Below are 13,127 nucleotides of genomic sequence, written 5' to 3' on the forward strand. Positions count from 1 at the left end.
ATCATGATGGTGTGATCACTCACCTAGAGCCAGACATCCTGGAATGTGAAGTCAAGTAGGCTTAGAAAGCATCACTATGAACAAAGCTAGTGGAGGTGATGGAATTCCAGTTGAGCTATTTCAAATCCTGAAAGATGATGCTGTGAAAGTGCTGCACTCAATATGCCAGCAAATTTGAAAACTCAGCAGGAGCCACAGGACTAGAAAAGGTCAGTTTTCATTCCAATCCCAAAGAAAGGCATTGCCAAAGAATGCTCAAACTACCGCACAATTGCACTTATCTCACATGCTAATAAAGTAATGCTCAAAATTCTCCAAGCCAGGCTTCAGCAATACATGAACCATGAACTTCCAGATGTTCAAGCTGGATTTAGAAAAAGCAGAGGAACCAGAGATCAAATTGCAAACATCCACTGGATCATGGAAAAAGCAAGAGAGTTCCAGAAAAACATCTATTTCTGCTTTATTGACTATGCCAAAGCTTTTGACTGTGTGGATCACAATAAACTGTGGGAAATTCTGAAAGAGATGGGAATACCAGACCACCTGACTTGCCTCTTAAGAAACCTGTATGCAGGTCAGGAAGCAACAATTAGAACTGGACATGGAACAACAGACTGGTTCCAAATAGGAAAAGGAGTATGTCAAGGCTGTACATTGTCACCCTGCTTATTTAACTTCTATGCAGAGTACATGAGAAACTCTGGGCTGGAAGAAGCACAAGCTGGAATCAAGATTGCCAGGAGAAATATCAATAACCTCAGATATGCAGATGACACCACTCTTATGGCAGAAAGTGAAGAGGAACCCAAAAGCCTCTTGATGAAAGTGAAAGAGGAGAGTGAAAAAGTTGGCTTAAAGCTCAACATTCAGAAAACTAAGATCATGGCATCTGGTCCCATCACTTCATGGCAAATAGATGGGGAAACAGTGTCAGATTTTATTTTGGGGGGCTCCAAAATCACTGCAGATGGTGATTGCAGCCATGAAATTAAAAGACGCTTACTCCTTAGAAGAAAAGTTATGATCAACCTAGATAGCATATTCAAAAGCAGAGACATTACTTTGCCAACAAAGATCCATCTAGTCAAGACTATGGTTTTTCCAGTAGTCATGTATGGATGTGAGAGTTGGACTCTGAAGAAAGCTGAGTGCCAAAAATTGATGCTTTTGAACTGAGGTGTTGGAGAAGACTCTTGAGAGTCCCTTGGACTGCAAGGAGATCCAACTGGTCCATTCTAAAGGAGATCAGTCCTGGGTGTTCTTTGGAAGGACTGATGCTAAAGCTGAAACTCCAGTACTTTGGCCACCTCAAGCGAAGAGTTGACTCATTGGAAAAGACTCTGATGCTGGGAGGGATTGGGGGCAGGAGGAGAAGGGAACGACAGAGGATGAGATCACTGGATGGCATCACGGACTCGATGGACGTGAGTCTGAGTGCACTCCGGGAGATGGTGATGGACAGGGAGGCCTGGCGTGCTGTGATTCATGGGATCTCAAAGAGTTGGACACGACTGAGCGACTGAACTGAAGAGAACGCATTATGAATCTGATTGTGAAAACTGCTGATATGTATGCCTTTTCTATCCATTTCGGTTTTTGGGGGGGCACACCATGAAATTTGTGGGCTCTTAGTCCCCAACCAGAGGTCCAACCTGAATCCCCTGCAGTAGATTCTCAGAGCCCTAACTACTGGACCACCAAGGAAGTCCCTCCATAAGGATGAGAAAGCATGATTTTGTTTAAAACTAAATTCTGTAGGTAGACGAAAATGAATAATGTTTAAATCCCCACCAAAACTAAAACAAAAGACTTGCTTTTGCTTTGCTCTTAAAGCCTCTTTAAATAAGGTGAAAAAAAAATCATTCATTAAAGAATGTTGCTCTCCTGCTGTGTGATACTTACTTTATTGGGTAACATTATATAAATTGTCACATGGAACCCAGTTAAATGTCTGTTCCCATTTTGCCTGTTGTTTGGCAGGTCTGATATACATACTCTTAACTTTTTTTTTTTTTTTTGAGATAATCATGTATTTAGAGGAGCTAATATTGACTCAACAGGCTACAGAATATTTGGGGAGAATACAACTGCAGAGCAGATCCACTCCCCGCACCCCAGCCCCTCTATAGTATACCAGCCAAGGTACTGTCTGTCTCCTGGATGACAAATATGTCTCTTGGATAATATTCTCTATACCTTTATAGGGTAGAATCAGATTTCATAAAGCATTAAAAAAATGACTTTTTCCAGAGTTCAGATTCACATAGCAATAGAATATTAATAATAGACTTTTGAAAGTTCTAAACTATTTTTATGAAGCAGAAGTAAGTGACAAGTAAATAACTCTCAAGGATTTAATTAACACTATTGCCACTGTATGTCGAATAGATTTAGTCCTATCAGGCATACCATCTCCTTTTATAGAACTATGCAGTTATAATTAATGTTCATGGTAATGACCCTGAGATACTTATAGGGTTCTATTCTAAATCATTAAGGAATGATCAAATTATATTTTATGACTGTTTGAAGTCAAGTCAACCTATTGGATATAAATTCTTTAAAAATTCATTATAGATGTATATACAGTCTTCCTAGAATAACTCATTTTTCAGTAATTAAGCATTTCTATATGTGTAACGAAATGAATTTTTTGCCTAATATAACATACGTTAAATGTAACTTTAGTATATTTTTCTGAAATTAAAAAATTACTGCATTTTTATCCATAAAAGAGATAATTTATAGCCTAACACTCAACATTAAAAACAAAACGCCATACTCTGAATTCAGCAGTAGTACTCAGCATAAAGATGAGTCCAAAGAGAATGCATTTTCACTTTTATAGATGCTTTCTAATAAATGGACTACCTGATTATAACCAATCATTCAAATGATTTGTGCTCCTTTTTCCTTACTCTCTCTACACCTCAGTCATCCCCAGATAAGACCACCCCTCTTCAAAGAATTTAGACTGCTCTAAATACCAGACTTGAGAATAGCTTTGAAAACTAGAAAACCCATTTAACCATTAAGCTTATAGAAATCCGCCATAGTACTCACGATAAAGTGACAAGACATCCTCATCTTTGCTCTATAGGAATTCAGCTTAACCATGCCAGAAATATTATTTATGGAGCTGTAATATCCATATCCTTCAAATCCTTAATAAAAGTCATCTTTTTTTCTAATTATAAAATTAAGATGAGGAGACTTGCCCGGTGGTGCAGTGGTTAAGACTCCATGCTTCCAATGCAAGGAGCACAGGTTTGATCCCTGGTCTAGGAACTAAGATCCCACATGCTGCATGCCCGGGGCAGGTTAGTAGGATGAGTTCTCATACATTGTTAATGGTAATGCAAAATTGTACAGCACTTTGGAAAACAATTTGGCAGTTTCTATAGTTAAACACACTTTCACTATAACTCAGTAATCCCAATCCTAGATATTTACTCTGGAGAAATGAAAATATGTGCCCACACAAGGACTTAAATGTGAATGGTTATGCGAGCATACGAAATCACTTCAATCATGTCCAGCTCTTTGTGACTCCATGGACTATAGCCTGCCAGGCTCCTCTGTCCATAGAATTCTCCAGGCAGGTATACTGGAATGGGTTGCCATGCTCTCCTCCAGGAGGTCTTCCCAACCCAGGGATCAAACCTTCATCTCCTTTCGGCTCCCGCTGAAAGAATCTAATTTTATACCAGTAAAAAAGAAGCTAGATGATGATTATTGATACCTAATTCTAGAAGGCATGATTATAGTGAAAAAAGTTAGATTTGAAATTAAGTTTAATGATTTCTTATTTAGTATTAGTTATTGCTTCTGATATCTTTTATTTCTGTTCATTTCTTATGTAAAATTTTTGTCTGGCTACTAGGAAAGCTAAAGGAAGAAACTGTCATATTTTCCCTCATAGCATTGGTAACATTTATATTATGCAGAAATGTTTACTTCTGTTGAATATAATTTTTTTTATATTGAGACAAAAACTCTAATGAGGAATTCCTTTCTAGAAATGTTTGATCAGTGGTGACTTCTTCCATGCATGTTCTATTGAATTCTTACAGTACAGTAACCCATAATGCCTCAAGGCCCAACATTCACATGCTTACCTTGGTTCCAATCTTGAATTGTCTTTTATTCTATTCTTCACCACATCCTCCAATATATCCACGTGCATCCACCCACCCCTTTGCTTTCTCTTTTCACAGAGATCATACCTTTTCATTTCAAATGTGTCGAGGCATCATTTTGAATGAAGTTGCTGCTGACAGCATTACCCCTTATGCAGAACCTTCGCCATCAGCCACTTACACTTGTTTGTGGTGTTGATGGTTTGTGTATCACTCTTCACTTTCGCTTCTGTCTGACCAGCATGCTAAGTGAGACAGGTTGAAGAAGCAGCCTGCGGTCACAAGCAGAAGTTACTCTAGATGCCCTCTTGACTCCTTGGCAGCTGTTTGCTGCGCATCTTGCTGGTAAATTTGTACAGAGAGCATCTGTCATGTCCACAGTATATATAGCTCTTGGGGTCATTGCTATTAACCCTGTAATAAGCACTGGGGTGTATGCCTTTCAGAAGAGGAAAATTGCATAGGAAAGACAGGAGGAGAGCAACTAAACACCTATCACTGGAACCATAGAAGAGAAATTAGAGGCTGGAGCAAAGGTGGGGCAGAGGGTTTTCAGGGGCCCTCAGGAGGGGAGAGTGAGCAGGTGAGAACAGTACTGACGGATGTTTCTGAGAGTCTCTAACTGCATCAGCACTACATGCAGAAGCCCAGATGACAGGGTATCCAGAGTATTACAAAACTAAATACAAGTTTGCAAAATCCTCCCGTTAACTAATGTGTCTGAGAGAAAGAAACTACGTCATTGATTTGGGCAGGACTGGCTATATTTTCTAGGCAGGAGCCTAGGATTTATGTCAACTTTTAGTCATTCCATTCCTGTTTGTGTGGTTTTTTTTTTTTTTTCTGAAAATTTAGAAATACAGGGAATAAAGACGGAAAATTAAATTTTCCATGATCCCACGATTCAAAGGCACTATTACTAAAAATTTTGAAATATCTATTTCATATATTTCTTTTACAAATTTCAAATCTCTTAAGTATTGATATGGTTTTGAAACTTTTTTCTTAAAACATTATATCATGAGATATTCTTTATGTTATTTTATCAAAAATATTTTTTCAGAGGCAGCATAGTATTTCTTTCTGTGCATTTTCCAGCATTTATTAAACAATACACCTACTGTTGGACACTGTTACCTTTTTTCATAATATGAATAATACTGTTCTATATATCCATGTAACATATGTATACGTGTGTGTGTCTGTTTCCCTAATTCCACGATGAAGAAGTGGGGTGCTATTTTTGTATCAGTTACGTTCAGTCACTCAGTCGTGTCTGACTCTTTGTGACCCCATGGACTGCAGCATGTCAAGCCTCCCTGTCCATCACCAGCCCCTGGAGTTTACTCAAGCTCATGCCCATTAAGTTGGTGATGCCATCCAACCCATCCTCTATTGTCCCCTTCTCCTCCCGCCCTCAATCTTTCCCAGCATCAGGGTCTTTTCCAATGAGTCAGCTTTTTACATCAGGTGGCCAAAGTATTGGAGCTTCAGCTTCAACACCAGTCCTTCCAATGAATATTCAGGACTGATTTCCTTTAGGATGGACTGGTTGGATCTCTTTACATTCCAAGGGACTCTTAAGAGTCTTCAACACCATAGTTCAAAAGCATCAATTCTTCAGTGCTCAGCTTTCTTTATGGTCCAGCTCTCACATCCATGCATGACTACTGGAAAAACCATAGCTTTGTCTAGATGGACCTTTGTTGGCAAAGTAATGTCTCTGCTTTTTAATGTGCTGTCTAGGTTGGTCATAACTTTTCTTCCAAGGAGTAAGCGTCTTTTAATTTCATGGCTGCAATCACCTTCTGTGGTAATTTTGCAACCCCCAAAAATAAAGTCTGTCACTGTTTCCTCTGTTTCTCCATCTATTTGCCATGAAGTGATGGGACCAGATGCCATGATCTTAGTTTTCTGAATGTTGAGCTTTAAGCCAGGTTTTCACTCTCCTCTTTCACTTTCATCAAGAGGCTCTTTAGTTCTTCCCTTTCTGCCATAAGGGTGTCATCTGCATATCTGAGATTATTGATATTTCTCCTGGCAATCTTTGATGCCAGCTTGTGCTTAATCCAGCCCAGCGTTTCTCATGATGTACTCTGCATATAAGTTAAATAAGCAGGGTGACAATGTACAGCCTTGACACACTCCTTTTCCTATTTGGAACCAGTCTGTTGTTCCATGTCCAGTTCTAACTGTTGCTTCCTGACCTGCATACAGATTTCTCAGGAGGCAGGTCAGGTGGTCTGGTATTCCCACCTCTTTCAGAATTTTCCACAGTTGATTGTGATCCACACAGTCTAAAGCTTTGGCATAGTCAATAAAGCAGAAATAGATGCTTTTTTCTGGAACTCTCACTTTTTCAATGATCCAGTGGATGTTGGCAGTTTGATCTCTGGTTCCTCTGCCTTTTCTAAATCCAGCTTGAACATCTGGAAGTTCACTGTTCACATATTGTTGAAGCCTGGCTTGGAGAATTTTGAGCATTGCTTTACTAGCATGTGAGATGAGTGCAATTGTGCAGTAGTTTGAGCATTCTTTGGCAATGCCTTTCTTTGGGATTGGAATGAAAACTGACCTTTTCCAGTCCTGTGGCCACTGCTGAGTTTTCAAATTTGCTGGCATATTGAGTGCAGCACTTTCACAGCAATCACCTTTTAGGATTTGAGATAGCTTAACTGCAGTTCCATCATCTCCACTAGCTTTGTTCATAGTGATGTTTCCTAAGGCCCACTTGACTTCACATTCCAGGATATCTGGTTCTAGGTGAAGTGATCACACCATCGTGATTATCTGGGTCGTGAAGATGTCTTTTGTACAGTTCTTCTGTGTATTCATGCCACCTCTTCTTAATATCTTCTGCTTCTGTTAGGTCCATACCATTTCTATTCTTTATTAAGCCCATCTTTGCATGTCCTGTTATTCTACAATAAGGTGGTCTTGTTTTACACTCCATGAGCAGTGAATAAGAAAGCTCATCATTTCAGCACCCCTTAGCCAATATCCCATATCTTTTTTAAAAGGGGGCAAAAAGTATGTTTGCTTCTTTTGCAAAGGATAATTATTTTCATAAAACAGAAGCTAAACTTTCAAGCTAAGATTTCAATTTTAAAAATCGAGAGAAAGTCTAAGGACTTTAAGACCATCAACAAACTGTTAGCTAAAGGACTTTTTTTAATCATTCGGAATTGTATATAATTTAGATTAGTTTGAATACCCTCTATAATGTTAAATCTTGACTACAGAAAAAGGAATTGTGATAAAATATTGAAAAATCAGATTTTAATTTAAAAATTAGGTCTCTGTCATACTTTTTAACTTCTAAAATGTTTTCCACTTTTATGGGAGGTATGTGATATAATTTTAAATAGCTCTCCATGACATGCTCATACTTGATTAATATTTAATTTCTTCCCTTTCCTCCTCAATCCTTAAGCCTACATCTGTGTATTCAGTAAGAACAAAAGTTCTGTTCTCCAGTGATTAACTATTTGAATCATTTCAATTCAGGTTACTAACAGCAATGCACAGTTAAACAGAAGTCGTGGTTGAAACCATTGTTGAATTATACAATGTCACTGTCATTAGTATCTGAGTTTCATAGTTAGGAAAATTTGCACGAAGAAGCTCGCATGTCAGATAAATATCCTAGTAACAGGGCTTGGACCTTAGCAATCATCACATATAGTTCTTTGATTTGATAGTTGAGGAATTGGAAACTGAGACTGGTACAGGCACATCTTGAGGACACTCAGCTGGAAAGAGACTCTTCATCCTGGGTTCTGGACTCTGCAGCCGGCTCCCTGCCAGGCCACACTCCTCAGCCTGTCACCTGCGAGCTGAAACATCTGGTACCCTAGCCTCAATTCATAGCATACGTCTCTCCTGAGAAATATGTGTAAGAATACAACTCCTACTGCTTCGTTGATTATCCTTTCTAACTCCAACTTCGCTCAGTTTGTGGAGAGAACTGACAAATTGATAAGCCACATATAGCAATTCCCTTTCAAGAGCCTTAGAACAGACTCAGTCATTGTGTAACACAGAAGTTGTGTGCTGTCACAGGTTCCAACTGAACTAAGCTTTGCAGGCTGCTCTCGAGAATAAATACCTATGGAATAAATATGATTATGTGGCACCACACCATTATTCATAAGATATTTTTGTTTTTCTTACCAGATATCTGTATGCTCTTGGGCAGAAGGTTTGGAAAAGATGGAAAAAACGTTACTTTGTTCTTGTTCAGGTAAGTACACTTTTTTCCTGTCATATAATCACTGTAAGCCAATCAAACTTTTATTTGGGTTGTATCTGTCAGTATCTACTGTATTAGAAATTAAAACTGAAAAATTAAGAAAATATTTAATTCATTTAAAAATGAAAGTAGTAAGGCCATTCCAGTGCAACTAACCTTTTTATTTAAAATAAGTATTTTTTCAAGCCAAACATTTTAGTAAGCTAAATGGCATTTTATGCTTTTGTGCACCTCTTCAATGTCTGGCTTAATAAAAATAGAATGCAGCTGTATTTTCAAATCAGCTTCTGCCTTCAATCTGTTGCAGTCTCAGGTGAAATTTAGCCTCTGGAAAACTCCACTATATGCTCTTGAGAGAGTAAGTGTGAAACGGGCGAAGATGTTTAAACATAGTTTTAAAAATGGTTTTGACCTCACAAGTCCCCTGAAAGGATTTTGAAGATCCTCAGGATCGCAAGACCATACCTTGAGAACCACTGCATTATTCTGATATTTTATAAATAAAAGTTAATTCATTAAAACATGCCTTTTTAAAAAAATGTATCATATATATCTCTTATTCAGAGGTACAGGTTTTTTAATTGCCTTGACTGGTGGATTTGTTTGTGATAGGATTCTGAATATAGGCAGAGTGCTATAGTGTACAGTTCAGTAGACTCTTGTTTTGTTTTGGTGTTTGAATTATGAATGACCTTTGCTCATAGAACATACTCATTTAGTTAAGGTTACTTTAAAGAATAATTTTGAGTAATAGTCATCCAGTTCATGATAAATTCAAGCTGTCTTATTTTCAATGAATATATATGAAAAGAGAAGCTCTCTTGGTGTCATTAATACAAAACAGTCTGTAAAATCTTATTGATTCCTATGCACACATTATTGTTGTTATTCAGCTGCTAAGTCGTATCTGAACTATTTTGCAAGCCCATGTACAGTAGCATCACCCCAGGCTCCGTCTGTCCATGGGATTTCCCCAGACAATAATGCTGGAGTGGGTTGCCATTTCTCCTCCAAGGGATCTTCCCAAACTTGCATCTCCAGCATTGGCAGGTGTCTTCTTTACCACTTGAGCCCCAGGGAAGCCCTGCTCACGCATTAAGCAAGTATCGACTAGATCAGGTTAACATGATGATATCCCAAGGAAGGAAAATCATTTGCTGTCTTCCAGAAATAAAGTAATCTATCTACTGCTGGATAAAATTATTTTATTGATCTGCCATAATAGCATGGTAACTTCATGAAAGTATAAATTTTTAATCAAAAGTGGGTATTTTCCCCACCTGAGTAAAGTGTAACTTTTTCTTATGAAAATAGAATTGAGAATCCCATGGTGGTGTAGAGGTTAAGACTCCAGGCTTCCATTGCAAGGGCTGGTTCAATCCCTGGTTAGAGAACCAAGATACCACATGCCATGCAATGCAGTCGAAAATAAATAATAACAAAATTTATACGTAAGCAAATAGAACCAATATTTGGTCAACCAGATTAATAAAATATGCACATACATTTGCACACACAGAGACAATATTTTTTATATAAAACCCACACATTTGCTTTTAGTAAGGGCTCCCTGTTGGGAGTTCTCAATGGTCTATCATCCAAAAGTCACACCTATAAAGCATCTTCTTTGGTTTCTAGGCTCAATTTCTTTACATTGTCACAAAAATTTAAATGGATTTACTAGGCAGTTTGAGCACATATCTTTCTGTGCATTTTAATTTTATTTCCACTTATAGATTTTTTCATCTACATCTAATTTGGCAAGTTTGTGTTAGTGACTTGTTTTTGTCAAATCTTTCCAAAGCATTCAAATGATTTTTCATGAAAACTGCAGCTTCTTTTTCATGGTCATATATCATGCATTTACACAGAATATCATAAGTTCTCATCCTATAAGTTCAGTAGCTGATGTTATTGGCCTATTCAAATGCTACTGATTCTTAGTAAGGATAGAGTTGAACTGGTGGAAATAAATATAAGAACACATGAGAATGTCACCCAGTAACCACAGATTTCAACATGTCATACCTATTAGTCAATATGGTTTTTTAAGAGCAATTTTAGGTTCACAACAAAATTTAAGGGAAGGTACAGAGATGTCCTGTCTATCCTCTGTCCCCAGATAACTTCCTCCACTATCAACATCGCTCATCAGAATGGTACATTTGATACCAAGGGTGAACTACACTTGATACATCATCTTCGTCAAAAGTCCATGCTTTTTCTTAGATTTCACTTTTGGTGTTGTACATCTGTGTATTTGAACAAACATACTATTTATCACTGTAATATCATACAAAGCATTTCACTTCCTTGAAAATCCTCTCTGTTCTGCCTATTCATCTTCACCCTCCCACCTTTGGCAACCCCTGATCTTTTAACCACCAGTTTGCCTTTTCCAGAATGTCATAGTTGGAATCTTGCAGCATGTAGCCTTTACTCATTAGCTGCTTTCACTTAAGAATTTGCATTTAAGGTTTTTCCATGTTTTTCCATGGCTTAAAAGCTCATTTCTTTTTAGCACTGAATAATATTCCATTGTCCAAATGAAGCACAGTTTATCTATTCACCTACTGAATGAGATCTTGGTTGCTTCCAAATTTTGGCAATTATCAATCGAGCTGTTATACACATCTGTGTGTGGGTTTTTGTGTAGACATAACTTTCCAGCTTCTTTGGGTAAATACCAAGGAGCATGATTGCTGGATCATATTCATTATGTTTAAAGAAGGAATCCTGTAGAGATCCAGTAAAGTGACAGTAGGCTAAAAGAGTTTCTAATATACATTGTTTTAATATACTTTGTGTTGGAGAAGAGTCTTGAGAGTCCCTTGGACTGCAAGGAGATCCAACTAGTCCATTCTGAAGGAAATCAGCCCTGGGATTTCTTTGGAGGGAATGATGCTAACGCTGAAACTCCAGTACTTTGGCCACCTCATGCGAAGAGTTGACTCATTGGAAAAGACTCTGATGCTGGGAGGGATTGGGGGCAGGAGGAGAAGGGGACGACAGAGGATGAGATGGCTGGATGGCATCACGGACTCGATGGACATGAGTCTGAGTGAACTCTGGGAGTTGGTGATGAACAGGGAGGCCTGGCGTGCTGCGATTCATGGGGTCGCAAAGAGTCAGACACGACTGAGCGACTGAACTGAACTGACTGAACCAGGTCTTTGGACAGCTGGAAAATTCTCCATATAACAAAAATATGTTTAACATTTTAACGGCAACATTCAGTTTAAACCAAAGGAGGTAAACCTCTATACTCTATCATTAAAATTTAGGATAAACACCACCAAACTTTCATGAATTCAGATGTATTCTACCTGACATCTTATCTTAAAATTTGAAGTCATATTTAAGTATTGTGAAAGTGTTAGTCACTCAGTTGGGTCTGACTCTTTGCAACCCCATAGATGTTCCTCATCAGACTTTTCTGTCCTTGGGATTCTCCAGGGAAGAATACTTCAGTGGGTTGCCATTCCCTTCTCCAGGGCATCTTCCCGACCCAGGAATTGAACCCAGGTCTCCTACATTGCAGGCAGATTCTTTACGGTCTAAGCCACCAGGGAAGCATTGTATCTGTATACAAATATATGTATATACACTTATTCACACAGAGAATCCCATGCCCAAGTGTATTGAGATTTACATGCCAGTACTCTGACAACTTTTTAAAGTGTTAAATATAATTGAATCATCCTTTCAATTCCAAATGTAATGGGAAGACGGATGTACACACTTCAAAATCAAGATGGGTATGTATGGAGATTCAGCAAGAAGGACTCGTTGGGAAGAAGTGGGTCATTTTATTAGTATCTTTAAAGATAGCTCTCATTCTATTGGCACATGGCTTGTGGATCCATACCTGCAGGCTGCACTATTGAAAGGTGAGGGAGTTGTTTCCAGGAGGACAGTGTACCCCTGCTGTGTCTGCTGCTGCCATCGGCAGAATGGTGCTCTGGTGATAATGTGAATCTCATCACCACTTGTGAGTGTGTATTATCTGAGTGATGGAGCTGGAGGTCTAGCCATCAGCCCAAGAATTTGTGCTCATAAAAATTGATTGAGAGTCTCGTTTGCTCAGCTGCAAAGTCGTTGTTCAAAGTGAACACTTGCGGAGCTGCTGAGGTGAAGAGACTTTTCAGAGACTCTTGTATCAACATTTAAATCAGAGTTGAAAATGGGAAAGTGAATTACTTATCATTGTGGGGTGTTAACTGAGCTAAGTAAGATTAGTTTTGGACCCCATTTACATTCTAAAGCCAGTATGCTTACAGTGTTAAAAAGATTTTTCATGCTTTTTTTAAGAGGCTGCATTTGTTTCTGATGAAGGTAAATTTGGGTCCAAGCCAAACTGAAATAACAGTGATTTTGAGGAATATGTTGAAATCTTCCCAAAACTTACATGTGTTTTCATTAAACTTATATGTGTTTCTTATTAATTTTTATTAAGCGTATTCAGTGTTTAGTGTTACATTTGGAGGATATCATTGATGTAAAGTACTTATGACACTAAGTATGTTTTAGTTCATTGTAATTAACCATTTAATGGCTTTAAAATTCCATATTTGTATCTACAATTTAAGCAAACTGAATTTTTTCATAAATCTGTATTCAGCTAATACCTCTGCAAATAACTGTATGCCCTCAGATGCTGCATATTTTGTGGTGATATAAAAATTCCTGAAGCACTCACCTATTAATACAACTATTGCTATCTTTAATATTTA

The 13,127-nt window shown here is 38.1% G+C and overlaps 1 protein-coding gene across 19 annotated transcripts in view; it reads left to right on the top strand.

Annotated features, from left to right (window-relative positions):
* Positions 1-13,127, top strand: part of CADPS2 (calcium dependent secretion activator 2) — a 569,431-nt gene that overhangs the window by 358,898 nt on the left and 197,406 nt on the right. For all 19 annotated transcript variants that reach the window (XM_018046978.1, XM_013963420.2, XM_013963421.2 and 16 more), the window contains exon 9: positions 8,319-8,385. In XM_018046978.1, coding sequence (XP_017902467.1) covers positions 8,319-8,385 — 67 coding nt within the window. The remainder of the gene's footprint in view (positions 1-8,318; positions 8,386-13,127) is intronic.

This window comes from Capra hircus, chromosome 4 (genome assembly GCF_001704415.2).
Source record: "Capra hircus breed San Clemente chromosome 4, ASM170441v1, whole genome shotgun sequence".
NCBI lineage: Eukaryota > Metazoa > Chordata > Mammalia > Artiodactyla > Bovidae > Capra > Capra hircus.